Raw genomic sequence first — 14,816 nt, forward strand, 5'->3', positions numbered from 1 at the left:
GCTGCTGCTTTTATAAGTTCTTTTTATAAGTCCCCTCCCCCCCCATAAAATAACATAGTAAGGATGGCTGATGAACATGAGCATTCCTAGTGATATTTGACATAACTAGTGGCTATGCTCATATTTCACAAAGAATGTCTAGAATCTCTAGAAATCCCTTTTACTTGTGGCTGTTCTTAAAGCTGCTTTTTCTGAAATGTTAGCATTTATTCTTTTCTGTATAAGAGTTGTAAATTTTCCTCCCCATTGTAAATCTAAAGTTTTTCAATTTTAGTGTAGATTTAGCAGGGTTTTGTGGACTAGCCTTGGTAGTCTCTAAGACATCACGTACTGTTTCTGTGGATAAAATACAGCAGGAGTTCCTAGTCATTTAAATGGGTATTTAAATGACATGTGAATTGGGGACTGTCTTTGCTACTTTGTGGATTACATTGTGATTGTTTTGGTGTCAGTGTCAGCAAAATGACCTGGGCCATTTGTTCTCTATTTTAATCTCCTTTGATTAAGGTTAGAATTCCCTCAGCCCCTGTGAGCCCATATTCTTACGGGAATTTAGTTTATGATGCTCAGCTGTTTTGTTCTTCGGTGAGTGATTGCTTTTTAAAAAATCTTAGTTATGTGGATAATTTCAAATGAATATTATTTGTTACAAAAGCATTTTATTAATGCTAATTGAAAGCATCAAAATGACCTCATATTCCTACCATAGTAACAGATTTTTCTTTTGCATTTTAGTTTTTATGAATTTATTATAAGCATAATGAAGGCATATTTGTGAGAAAGGTAGAATATATTTAATGAATCCTTCATGAGGAATTGGAATAATCTGGCTATATTTCTTTTGTGAATAATTTAGTGAACAAATTAATTTCATTATAATATACTATTTTCATTGTTTAAGGGGAGATTGATACAAGTTTTGATTTCTATTATGTTCCTTTTTGTGGCTAGTAGTAAGTAGACCAAAGGAGAAGATTTTTAAGTATTTAATTTCTTTTAAACATTTTTTTATTTTTATGGCTGAGCTGAATGGATTGCGGGATCTCAGTTCCCTGTACAGGAATTGAACCTAGGGCATGGCAGTGAAAGCACCGAGTCCTAACCACTAGCTGCTGCTGCTAAGTCGCTTCAGTCGTGTCCGACTCTGTGCAACTCCATAAATGGCAGCCCACCAGGCTCCCCCGTCCCTGGGATTCTCCAGGCAAGAACACTGGAGTGGGTTGCCATTTCCTTCTCCAACGCATGAAAGTGAAAAGTGAAAGGGAAGTTGCTCAGTCGTTTCCGACTCTTAGCGACCCCGTGGACTGCAGCCCACCAGGCTCCTCCGCCCATGGGATTTTCCAGGCAAGAGTACTGGAGTGGGGTGCCATTGCTGTTGCTGCTGCTGCTAAGTCACTTCAGTCATGTCTGACTCTGCGTGACCCTATAGACGGCAGCCCACCAGGCTCCCCCATCCCTGGGATTCTCCAGGCAAGAACACTGGAGTTGGTTGCCATTTCTTTCTCCAATGCGTGAAAGTGAAAAGTGAAAGTGAAGTCGCTCAGTCGTGTTTGACTCTTAGCGACCCCATGGACTGCAGCCTTCCAGGCTCCTCCGTCCATGGGATTTTCCAGGCAAGAGTACTGGAGTGGGGTGCAATTGCTCTTAGGAGAAAGCAATCGCCCTGGGGAGCACTCGAAACCACCAGTGCTGACATTGTATCAACCGCTATTACTGAAATCTTAGGCAAAACTGGGGGGCGCAAGTAACAAGAGAAGCAACTTGTTTGCATTCCAGTGTCTCAAAATAGCTCCCGAGGAGACACATTTCAAAGGGCAAAATAGAAACTTTATGTCGAAAACATGGCAGACTTCTCCCCTAACCACTAGACCACCGGGAAACTCCTAAATATTTGATTTCCTAACTTGCTGTGTTGCCCTGAAAGATTTTTTGATTTCCTTCAAGGGGGTTATAAACTGACTTTGTTTTACATTAATGTTTTTAGAGTTACTTATTTTCTTACTTTTAAAGAGAGGAAGGAGATAAAGATTTTAGTGTTTGGGACTAAAGAAAAAGGTAGCTGGAAGGATATGTTCACCTGACCATTAACTCCTACCTCCTCCCAAAACTCCTCCAGGAAAGGGGGGCTATGCTAATTGTGAATGAGACAACTGTACTTGTGGTTGACAGTTCTCACAGGACTGCTGTTTTTTTTTGTCTGTATGTACATATGTAATTATGATCATCCCTTAGTATCTACAGGGAATTGGTTCCAGGAGCCCCCTCAAATAGCAAAATCCGAGTATTCTCAAGTCCCTTATATAAAATTGCATAGTACAGTGAATAAAGTCAGCCCTTCATATTCATGGGTACAGAATTTGTGGATACAGAGGGCTGAATATATTTTAGTTTGAATTCTGATGGAAATAGAGGAAAAATTGAGGTTTAGGTTTGGGAAGAAATTTCTCTGACAGGGTATGGGTTTTATATTTACTGTTATTCCTTACCTGTTTGTTGTCAGTGTAGCCCTGAGATTGAATTAACTATAATCTGAATGTAGTTAGAAAAATCTGCAAAATCTCTTGGTGAGAAGAATGGTTAATTTATATTCATTTGTTGGAGTTCTATGCAGTCCTTAAAAATAATTTCGTAGACTTTGGTACTAGGAGGAAATATTTTTAAAAGTGTTTGTCGGGGAATCAGAGTACCAAATGATGTGAACTCTGAATGCAAGTATGTAAAATATGTAGACATACAGAAAAGGATTGGAAGGAGGTGCTCAGGCAGTAGTTATGTTACAGTAGTGCAGTCAGTTCAGTTCAGTTCAGTTCAGTCGCTCAGTCGTGTCTGGCTCTTTGCGACCCCATGAACCGTAGCATGCCTTTTTCTACTCTTTAAGTATTGTGTTTTTGTGAAAATAAAAGGAAAAAATCTGCTAGAGAAAAGCATTAGAAATATATTTTTCTTAGTCATTATTGGTGTTTATAATAATCTGAAAGTAGGAAATACATAGGTCTTCCCTTAGAGAGTCTACCTTTCATGTTTAAGAGATTGTGTCCTTACACTCTTTCTTTTATGTTTGACAGATTTCCAGCAAGCTCTTTATGAATTATCATACCACGTCATTAAAGGAAATCTAAAGCATGAACAGGCATCTAATGTTCTTAGTGACATCAGTGTAAGTATGCGTATGGTTTTTTAATTTGATAATTGTTAACATTTTTTTGTGTGTTTGATACAAGGGATACTGAAGTATATAACTTGTGTTTTATTTTATTCAAAATGGTAAGCCATTGTTACTGGACAGTTATATAGGTATTTTAATCTTTTTCTGTGGCTATGAGTAGAGCAGAAAGTATTAGGTAAGCTGGGAGGGCAAAAACATCTATAAAAAAAATTGGTTAGAATGTTCTCTCAATATTAACATAACAAGACATTTTCTTTTGTTTGTGGTTATGTTTAGAAATTAAATATATTTTAAAAACTGAGGATGAAATTATTTTAAAATGAAGTTGTATGGTTCTAACTTAATGCTAATTTTCATGTTTGCTTTAGAAAATACTAACTAGATTTTTTTCCTCACCTTTCAGTGGCTATTTAAAGGTGAGGAAAAAACCTTTGTTTCACTCTTTTGTTTAGTGGGCTTCCCTGGTGGCTCAGTTGGTAAAGAAACTGCCTGCAATGCAGGAGACCTGAGTAGGAAAGATTCCCTGGAGAAGGGAATAGCAACCCTCTCCAGTATTCTTTCCTGGAGAATTCCATGGGCAGAGGAGCCTGGCAGGATACAGTCCATGGGGTCACTAAGAGTCAGACACGACTGAGCGACTAACACACACACACTTTTGTTTACTAGAAAGGTTAAATTAGATTCAGACAAGATACTTTTCGTGGTTGTTTGGGATTTGAATTGAAAGATGAACTCTCAAATTGTAAAGATGTTTATTGTACAGCAGGGGTTAAGTTTCATTTTTTTTTTACAAGTGATATTTTATTTTTACTAGGCTGGGTTTTACACTTGTATAAATAAAATTACATGTACAGTTGAGAACAGCTTTCATAATAAGTATTTTTGAGGTGGTACCTGGAGTTTCTCGATATCCGTATGAATTTCTGTAGGCTTTAAATGTCTGTAGCCTTTAGCTTTGTATGATTTTTCTGCTTTCCCAAGGACAGTCTTAAGGAATTTCTGTGTTTAGTTGTTGTGATTTTTTTCCCCCCATCCTCCCCCATTGAGATATATTTGAGCAGTAGAGGTTCAGTATGAGTTTCTCTTTTACGCCTAAACTGTCTCTGTCTGATTAGTTCATGTAGAAGTAGTCTATTTCTTCAATAAGTGATATTCTGTGTTTGAAAACTCTTGTCTTGCTCTATTATTTTGGAGCACTTTCATTCAAGTAGACATAGCCAGATTTCATAGCCCTTAAGAAAAGACTAATGTCTGATTGGCAATTAAGGTCATTTCATTCTGTAAATTGAGCATGAGTATAGGGTTTATTGTGTTAATGGAATTTGATTCTAATACTCTTCCCACTTATTGAGAGTGAAGAGTCCAAATGAACTTAATGTGTTTCATTCTTACTTAGCTTCCCTTTCTTTGAGTGCTTAGTAATATATATACTTCTGCAGCTGGAACCTTTGTCATGGCTAGATTCTCATAGTCCCATATTGCACTGTCCCTTATCTTAGCCACAGAAACATATCTTGTGTCTCTTACAGCTGCCAGGTTTTCCTTTAGAATTATATTTCTTTTCTTTACTCTCTGAAAATAGGCTAATTTTAGTGTTGCTATAGTGCCAGCAAACTAATTGCAGTAATTGAACAGTGATCCTTACTAATGAAAAATGGCTCTAAAATTGGGCATGGGAGTGTGAAGTCAGGAGACAAATCTATTATAAATGTTGGATCCATTTCTCCAAAGACTGCAAACATCAGTGCATAAGGAAAATACAGTTTTTTGGTAATTATTTTCATCTTCAGAGAATCTTGAGTTATGAGACAACTGCTTGTACTTATTGCATTTTTCAGATTTCTGTTCTGAATACTATGATTTTTGCTTAGGTCAGTGTTGACTCAGGTACGAGCACAGCATTTAAAGTTTTAGATGAAAAATGTACCACTTTAAACACTTACTTTAGATAGGTGTAAGGTACTCCAAATTCCAGTAGTTTCTGACATGAAACTTCATTGGAAAAATGTTACTCATTTGTGTTTTTTATTATTTCTTGAGGTGCTTGTTTAAGGTTCTTTTTTTTTTTTAACTTAAGTTATTTCATGGTAGACATTTAAACAGGTTTTCTAACCATTATCTCCCTGTCTTAATTTTCTCTGTATTATGAAACTTGAAGAATTTTATTTGTCAACATAGTGGTATTAGGGTTTTGTTTTTAAGTTTTACTGAAGAGTGTTATTGTGAACCCATAATACTTGCTAGTGTGCTATTCTAGGGTTTACTATGAATAATTATATTTTTTTTAAATTAGGAATTTCGTGAGGATATGCCCTCCATTCTTGCTGATGTATTCTGCATATTAGGTAGGTATTAATAAGCCTGTATTAATTTCACTTATAAATACCATTTATTTCACTTGTAAAAAGTGTTTGGAAAATTAATGTTCTTTGTTAAATAAAATATTTTTTTTTAAGCTAAGGATTTTACAAATGTTTCTACAAATCTAGATTATATTTTTTTTACTTTATAGAGAATATAGTATTGTAAGTCAAATGTGAGTTTAATCACTATATTTAAATAGTTCTAGTTTATAATTTAAATGGTTTGAATTTTTCCAAATGTATCTTTGTATAAAATTGAGCTAAGTTAAGTCATTTCAGGTTTAAAAATCCAGGTTTTTTGAAGTTAGTCTGAATTATTCAGATTTTAGTAACCACCTAATTAATATTATTCAATGCAGGTTATCAATGAATGTCAGAATATCAAACTTAGGACACTCAAGAGATAATTACTTTGCTATTGTACTCTTTTGATTTTTAATTTTAAAAAGAGCAAGAAGAGCCAGAGAAATCAAAAATACTTTTGTTTTTGAGGATGAGAAACCAGCTTTGGAAATAAAACTTCTCTCTTTGTCCAGAATAAATAAGAATTCATGCAAGATCCCTGGAGAAGGGATAGGCTACCCACTCCAGTATTCTTGGGCTTCCCTGGTGGCTCAGCTGGTAAAGAATCTGCCTGCAATATGGGAGACCTGGGTTCAATCCCTGGGTTGGGAAGATCCCCTGGAGAAGGGAAAGGCTACCCACTCCAGTATTCTGGCCTGGAGAACTCCATGGACTGTGTAGTCCATTGGGTTGCAAAGAGTCAGAGACGACTGAGTGACTTTCATTTTCACGTGCAAGATAAGAATAGAATTTCTTTGACTTGGAACAAGAGGTAGTATCCCTCCATGGGAAGCATGGATTTGAAAAATAATGTATATTACAAATATATTTCTCTGATTTTAAATCTGAATTAAAGTATCTGAGCACAGTTTTCCACATCAGTCTTTAACTTTCTGTAACTTTGATCTGTTAGAAAACATTACCAGACATTATAATATTCACTTTAAAATAAGACTTATTCTCTGAGAGTTTTTCAGGCTGGAATTAATTACTTTACTTTAGCTCATTAATCTTAACTCTTAGAATGAGATAGGTTACTTAATTTGTCTTACTGAGAATCTGGAATTTGTTTGCAACAAATCTAAATGCCTGGTCCTTGATCCTTCATGATGTTTAAGATTTTATAACATCAGTAATGTTATGAACAGGTCAAAATGTATGTGGACTGAGTGATAAATGAAAAGAGCAGACAATTGATTGGATGACAGTGTGTCCCCTTTCTGTTTTGTTTTCCCTGGCATAATTATTAATTGTGCCTTCTGTCAATCTTAAAACTCCTGATTTAGATGATAAAGTATTTGTCTTTGCTATCTATTGGATTGATTGATTTTAATTTTTAGAGCAGGCGCTAAAGATATTATATTACAAATAAATACAACATGAGTCAAGTTTCAATTTAAAAAATTGTTTTTACTATAAGGAGAAAAGGAAAGATATACCCATCTGAATGCAGAATTCCAAAGAATAGCAAGGAGAGATAAGAAAGCCTTCCTCAGTGATCAGTGCAGAAAAATAGAGGAAAACAATAGAATGGGAAAGACTAGAGATCTCTTCAAGAAAATTAGAGATACCAAGGGAACATTTCATGCAAAGATGGGCTCAATAAAGGACAGAAATGGTATGGACCTAACAGAAGCAGAAGATATTAACAAGAGGTGGCAAGAATACACAGAAGAACTATACAGAAAGATCTTACTGACCCAGATAACCACGATGTTGTGATCACTCACCTAGAGTCAGACATCCTGGAGTGCAAAGTCAAGTGGACCTTAGGAAGCATCACTATAAACAAAGCTAGTGGAGATGATGGAATTGTAGCTGAGCTATTTCAAATCCTAAAAGATGATGCTGTGAAAGTGTTGCACTCAAACTCAATATGCCAACAAATTTGGGGAACTCAGCAGTGGCCACAGAACTGGAAAAGGTCAGTTTTCATTCCAATCCCAAAGAAAGGCAATGCCAAAGAATGTTCAAACTACCTCACAATTGCACTCATCTCACACGTTAGCAAAGTAGTGCTGAAAATTCTCCAAGCAAGGCTTCAACACATGTGAACCAAGAACTTCTAGATGTTCAAGCTGGATTTAGAGAAGGCAGAGGAACCAGAGATCAACTTGCTAACATCCATTGGATCGTAGAAAAAGCAAGAGAGTTCCAGAAAAACATCTGCTTTATTGACTATGCCAAAGCCTTTGACTGTGGATCACAACAAACTAGAAAATTATTCAAGAGATAGGAATACCAGACCACCTTATCTGCCTTCTGAGAAATCTGCAGGTCAAGACGTAACAGTGAGAACCAGACATGGAACAATGGACTGGTTCCAAATTGGGAAAGGAGTAGGTCAAGGCTGTATATTGTCACTCTGTGTATTTAACTTATATGCAGAGTACATCATGAGAAATGCCAGGCTGGATGAAGCATAAGCTGGAATCAAGATTGTCGGGAGAAATATCAGTAACCTCAGATATGCAGATGATACCACCCTTGTGGCAGAAAGTGAAGAGGAACTGAGAGCCTCTTGATGAAAGTAAAAGAGGAGAGTGAAAAAGCTGGCTTAAAACTCAACATTCAAAAAACAAAGATTATGGCATCCGGTCCCATCATTTCATGGCAAATAGATGGGGAAACAGTGGAAACAGTGACAGACTTTATTTTGGGGGGCTCCAAAATCGCTGCAGATGGTGATTGCAGCCATGAAATTAAAAGATGTTTGCTTCTTGGAAGAAAAGCTATGACGAACCTAGACAGCATATTAAAAGGCAGAGACATTACTTTGCCGACAAAGGTCTGTCTAGTCAAAGCTATGGTTTTTCCAGTAGTCATGTATGGATATGAGAGTTGGACCATAAAGAAAGCTGAGCACCGAAGAATTGATGCTTTTGAACTGCGGTGTTGGAGAAGACTCTTGAGATTCCCTTGAACTGCAAGGAGATCCAACCAGTCTATCCTAAAAGAAATCAGTCCTGAATATTCATTGGAAGGACTGATGTTGAAGCTGAAACTCCAATACTTTGGCTACCTGACGTGAAGAACTGACTCATTAGAAAAGACTCTGATGCTAGAAAAGATTTAAGGCAGGAGGAGAAGGGGACGACAGTGGATGAGATGGTTGGATGGCATCACTGACTTGATGGACATGAGTTTGAGCAAGCTCCAGGAGTTGGTGATGGACAGGGAAGCTTGGTGTGTTGCAGTCCATGGGGTTGCAAAGAGTTGGACACGACTGAGCAACTGAACTGAACTGATACGTTTATAAGCCTGAAAGAATGATTTGTAGATATCAGTTTGTGGAAGCTGTTAGTCCTTGATAGTGTCAGAAATATATTTTTGTCTTTCTCTGGGTAATCAGTTATCAGCTTATCAATTTTTTTTATTGACTTGTTAGGATATATTTTCTCTTCATAGTTGTGTAGTAATAAGAATTATTGTTACAAGTCAGTGCTTTTTACTAATAACATGAATTCATGAAGATGGTGTTTGGTTGCTCTTGGGAAATTTCTTTTAGCCTATCCAGTCCATTTTTACAAGCAAGATTAGGATGGCAAACTTGGAAAGAGAATTTCCCACACCTGCCCCCCTCACTCACCCACTCCTACCCTTGGCAGAAAAAAAATGATCCCAGGGTGACCCCAGACCAAGATAGGGGAATAAGAGTAAGAACGCGAGCTATCTCTAATGATAATGATCATGATAATTATAATGATTATAACTGATAATAATATAGGTGCCATTTTGGAACATCTTCTCTATGTTAAGCATTTAATGTTTTCGGTAAGGTAGGTTTATGGATCAGAAAATTGAAGCTTAAGAAAGTAATTTCTCAAGGCCACACAGCTAGTAAGGCAGAGTTTGAACCTGGGTATTTTTGGTTCTAGAGTCCATGATGTTTTTACTGCATCATGTTATCTTTCTAATATTTTGACAATTATAAGGGAAATCAGTGCTGTATTTTCCTGGTTGAGATAGCATTTTCCTTTAAAAGACTAATCGTGTAAGGTGAACGGGCCTGAGAGTTATTAATATATTAACTCAAAAGGAAAGTGTGATGTAACTTGATGCACTGTTGGGACATCTGAGCTGGGTTAGGTGATTGGTAATAGTGGGCCTAGAGTTTTAAATGACTGAGGACTTTTTAGAAAATCAGAGGGAAATTAAAGAGAACTTTGATGCTGATTTGGGGTTGAGGAGTCAGGAATAGTATATGAATTTATTGGAATAGTTTCATGAGTTAGAAGAATAGAAAGAATAAAGTAAATAGGGAACGCATAATTGGGATAATAGATTCCTGTGTTGATGATTGAGATAGTTTAGCTAAGAAATTTACTGAGGTCCCATTAAGCATTTCCTAACATGGTCAGAACCCAGAGAGTTGTATCTTAATCAGGTCTGGTGGCTAAGAGGAGAATATATTTGGTTTGTAGAAGATGAACCTGCTACCCAAGTACTCTCATTTTTGGGACTTTGGAGGTAGATCTTAGGGACTGTAGGGCCTTGGAGAGTAGATAGATATTAGTTTAAAGAAGAGGCCCAATTTAGTCCTGACCTCTCAAGATCAGTGTGTTTGAAGTTCTAGGCTGGGGAGGGACCAGAAAACCAGTTAATGGGGAGACCACTTGGAAGTCCCTGGAAAAGATTGATGAGATGCACATGAATTTAAAGTCTTACTGAGGGATTGCGATTGTACTGCAATTTACAGTACATTACAGGGTGTATAAATAGCACGCTGAAATTCCCTTAATACCCTTGATCTGATCGTGTGCTTAGCTATAGTAGTCAGAATATTGGAAAATGGCACTTTCCAAGAAGGAAAAGTGGAGAAGGGCCAGGAAAATGTGGATGTGTTTAACAATAGATCCTCTTCTCTTTTGATTCTTAGTGATGTCAATAGAAAGTAAACTGAAGGAAAGCAGTGATACAATGTCTGTCTGAGGGGAACCCTAGAACTCTTAGAGGAGAATTTTTATTGCATCACTAAAATGGGTGCCTTTTTCTGTAGTACATTTTAAATATAAGTTGATTTTTAAAGCAAAGTAATGGTGTGTAATCAGTTAAAACAATAATTCTGAGATCAATCTGGTAATCCTGCTAATCCTGGTTGAAGTTTTTGATGCTTAGTGTTTAGAACTAATTGTTTATTTCCTCTATACTTTAGATGAGAAAATTGTTTGACAAATTCTTTGAATAACTTACTGAAGCTCAAGGAGGTGTCATTTTCTTAAAAAAATATTTAAGTAGGAAGAAAATGAAACCTTCACTGAATTTTTCTTTGCTGATTAGAATTGTAATTCAAAATAAGATGTTAAAAAATCTTTTAATACAGTTTTCATAGAGTTGGTGACCAAGTAGCTTGGTTAGAACATGGTACGTGGTACCAATGTTGTCAGTCAAAGGCTTGATCTTCATGAATAATAGCGTCTTTAGTATTAGAAGAGATCTTTGTTGTCACCCAGTTCAATTTTCCACCTTATTGTCTCTGACACGTGGTCATTTAAACTTTGCTTGAATGTTTCCTTTTTTTTTTCCCTTGGCTATGCCACACGACTTGTGGGTCCTTAGTTCCTCAACCAAGGGTTGAACCCAGGCCTTGGGTAGTGAAAACACCAAGTACTAACCACTGGACCACCAGGAAATTCCTGAATGTTTCCATTTTTTTTTTTGAAAGCAGTAGTTTTTTGAAGCTTTGTTGCTTCCAGTGCCTTAGCACATAGCTCCATAATCAACTGACCATTTTATGGATATGCCATTGGTCACAAGGTCAGTCTTCAATATCGTGAGAAATTAATTCTAATTATTCATATTCGTATGAAGGACAGCTTATGCTTATCACAGTTTAAACTTTTCCCCGCAATTCAGAATGAGGTATTTTAAATTTAGCTAGTTTTAAAGAAGCAAGGTATGTTATATTTCTGTAGTCTAGAAAAATCAGTCATCAAACTTTCACCTTTTTTTCCTTCATCATTGTAGATATTGAAACAAATTGTTTAGAAGAAAAAAGCAAGAGAGATTATTTTACACAATTGGTATTAGCATGTTTGGTAAGTTTTTAAAAATACTTTCCATTTCTCAATTTTTTATGGAATGATTGTAATCACAATTAATTGTGTTAATGGAAAAGGATATTGACATTCAGTTGACTGTTCATTATCAGGTGAGACTTGGGTTTTGAAATGGAATGCTTTGTAAAATTAGACATGCTATTTCTATGAAATAGGCATGCTACTGTATCAAACTGTCTATGCATATAGAAACTTCGGTGGTATTCCTGATCTAGAAAATTTCTAACTAAGGAAAAGGTAAGTATCTATCAGATGAGTAGAAATGATGTGGACAGCTTTTAAACTGAATGATTTTTCATAAACTGTTCAGCAAGGAGAAAAAGAATGGAGGTAGTTTAAAAATAATAAATTCTAGAACTTGTCATAATCATTGTCTAGTAAACCATTTTATGTTCATAAATTTAGAACCAAGGAGGAATGGCATTACTCAGATCTGGAATAATGTCCTTGTCTTTGCTGCACTAGAATCTGACTTAAACAGTAGAAACGAAAGAAGGCTGAAGTGCTGCATTATTTTAAAGAAAATTCAATTTTAATCAGACTTAATTTTAATCAGAATTACATCTGTAGTTCTTGTCATTTGTAGCCTATGGAGAGCATGCATATAATTTTTAGTGAAGTTTTAAAAAGCTACGTGTTGTATTTTTCAATACTTTGAGAGTCATCATTTTTGTTAAATTGAAGTTCTAAGCCTTTTTATAAAGTTGTATATGTGTATATATATAATATGATTTTAATATTCTTATTTGAGAAAATTATTTTGCATGTTTTAAGATTGTGGATGCATAGTTGGAATGCTGAGGAATAAATGGCCTTTAATATTTTTTAATACAGTATTTAGTTTCAGACACAGTTCTAAAGGAACGCTTGGATCCAGAAACATTGGAATCGTTAGGGCTTATCAAACAATCACAGCAATTCAATCAAAAGTCAGTTAAAATCAAGACAAAACTCTTGTAAGTACATGCATTTTTATGTTGCAGATCAAGTGCCTGTGTATGTTTTTTACTTCCCATGTTGAATACCAGAAATTTTTAAAGGTGTTTTGAAGACTTTTGTTGTTTTTGCTGTTAGAGTGTGTCTCGTGTTTTTTCTTTCTAAGAGTGGCCTATGGTTATTGAGTCAGCAGTGAACTTTACCTGTGTGAAACTAATGTTAATTTTTTTTTCCTTATTGGAAGTTAAAATAATCGATATTTTTATTACTACCAGTAAAATAATTTACACCTAGAGTATACTCTTGTCAATGATGGAGATAGTGTTATGTTAGCAGTATCATTTCCTTGTGTAGCTGGTTTCCCCTGTGTAATTCATATTGGGGTGTCTCTTATGAATCACTGTTATTTTCTATCCTAAAAGATATACAAAGAGGTAAACTTCTAACAACTGTTCTTTTGGTGGTTTAATATAAGAGTAAGAAAATTCAATGAAAATAATACATTAATCTTATGCAGGCCTGTTAATTGAAATTAATTTTATCTGCTTTATGATGTTTATCTAATTTCAGTTATAAGCAGCAAAAATTTAATTTGTTAAGAGAAGAAAATGAAGGTTATGCCAAGCTGATTGCTGAATTGGGGCAAGATTTATCTGGAAATATTACTAGTGATTTAATCTTAGAAAATATCAAATCTTTAATAGGTAAGATGTACATTATATGGTATGTGTTACTAAGAATAAATTTGACTGTTGAAGAATATTCATAAAGACAAACTTAGTGCATTTTCTATAGATCTTTGTTTTTAAATTAAGAAATGAGAGAAGTGTCCAGCTTGTACTTTTAAGATTATTATCAACAGAAGAAAATTTGAGATAACATTTGTAAGAAATCTTTTTGGTACTCTTACCCTTGTGTTTACATTAGTTTCTGCTTTCTAGTATTTCTATCTTTAATTTTTAGATATTTTCCAATAATTTTATGGAGGGCAGAAAGTAAGCAAAAGTAAAACTTTAATAAAATCTTTGGTGAACTCTTGAAATGTGGAGATGTTCAGTTCTTTTGAACTTGATTTTAAAAATACTAAGCAACTTTGATACACATTTTATCTGTTAAAAGTAAGTGCAGCGGATGTTGTAAAAGAGTAACAAAGAGGAGAGTATTATTTTCCCTACCTTTTGAATAGAATTTCTTTAGCCTTGTTCTTTCTGGTTTTAAATTTATTTGACTGCATTGGATCTGAATTTGCAGCATGTGGTGTTTTCGTTGGGTCATGTGTTGCAGCGCTTGGACTCTGGAGTGTGGTGTGCAAGGTCTCTAGTTGTGGCGTGCGGGCTCCAGAGTGCACGGACTTCAGTAGTTGCAGCATGCAGGCTGAGTGCTCGGTGGCATGTTGGGATCTTAGTTCCCTGACCAGGGATCGAACCAGTATCCCCTGTACTGCATGGCAGATTATTAACCACTGGACCTTCATGGAAGTCCTAGTGTTGTTTTTTGTATTGAGCATTTGGAAGAAATAGTTGGCTTCTATAGAAAGGAGGAATGAATGATAGAAAAATAAGGTACTTCTGATTTTTCAAGAATGGAAAGAATTTTTGCTATTTGTTAGGTGTTATGCTATCTCAAGGAAGATTTTGCAACACTTGGATGTCTTAAGTTTTGAAACCTGTTGGAGAAGTCATATTTTCTGCTTCACTAGTTTTATATAAAATTTTATGTATTTAATTTATTTGTTATTTTTGGCTGTGCTGAGTCTTTGTTGCTCTGTATGGGACTTTCTCTAGTTGCAGTGCATGGGCCCCCATTGCAGTGGCTTCTGTTGTTGAAGAGCACAGGCTCCAGGACAGGTGGGTTCAGTAGTTGTGGTGCACAGGCCTAGTTGCCTTGTAGCGCGTGGAGTCCTCCTAGGCCAGGGATTGAACCCACGCCCCCTGTGTTGGCAGGTGGATTCTTAACCATTGGATCACCAGGGAAGTCCTTCACTGGTTATATTTTATTAGAGGATATGTCCACTCAGTCACTCAGTTGTGTCTGACTCTTTGGGGCCCCATGGACTGTAGCCCACTAGGCTCCTCTGTCCATGGGATTCTCCAGGCAAGAATAATGGAGTGGGTTGCCATTCCCTTCTCCAGAGGATTTAGAGGATGCTTATGCTCAATTCTGTTATTTTCTGTGGTTTTGAAATTTGTGTATGATTAAGAGAGAGGAGGTATCCTAGTCCTTTCCTCC

General features: G+C 36.0%; 1 protein-coding gene across 25 annotated transcripts in view; it reads left to right on the forward strand.

Moving 5' to 3' along the window:
* THOC2 (THO complex subunit 2) overlaps positions 1 to 14,816 on the forward strand; it is a 118,575-nt gene that overhangs the window by 16,667 nt on the left and 87,092 nt on the right. For all 25 annotated transcript variants that reach the window (XR_015159095.1, XR_015159094.1, XM_086388173.1 and 22 more), the window contains exons 3-7: positions 3,066 to 3,157; positions 5,460 to 5,511; positions 11,560 to 11,630; positions 12,486 to 12,607; positions 13,158 to 13,291. Coding sequence is in view for 21 of the 25 variants with exons in the window: in XM_086388173.1 (XP_086244299.1) it covers positions 3,066 to 3,157; positions 5,460 to 5,511; positions 11,560 to 11,630; positions 12,486 to 12,607; positions 13,158 to 13,291 (471 nt within the window). In the remaining 4 variants the exon portion in view is untranslated. The remainder of the gene's footprint in view (positions 1 to 3,065; positions 3,158 to 5,459; positions 5,512 to 11,559; positions 11,631 to 12,485; positions 12,608 to 13,157; positions 13,292 to 14,816) is intronic.

The sequence above is a fragment of the Bos grunniens genome, chromosome X (assembly GCF_055505025.1).
Source record: "Bos grunniens cultivar Pamir isolate PY7600 chromosome X, Bosgru_T2T1.0, whole genome shotgun sequence".
Lineage (NCBI taxonomy): Eukaryota > Metazoa > Chordata > Mammalia > Artiodactyla > Bovidae > Bos > Bos grunniens.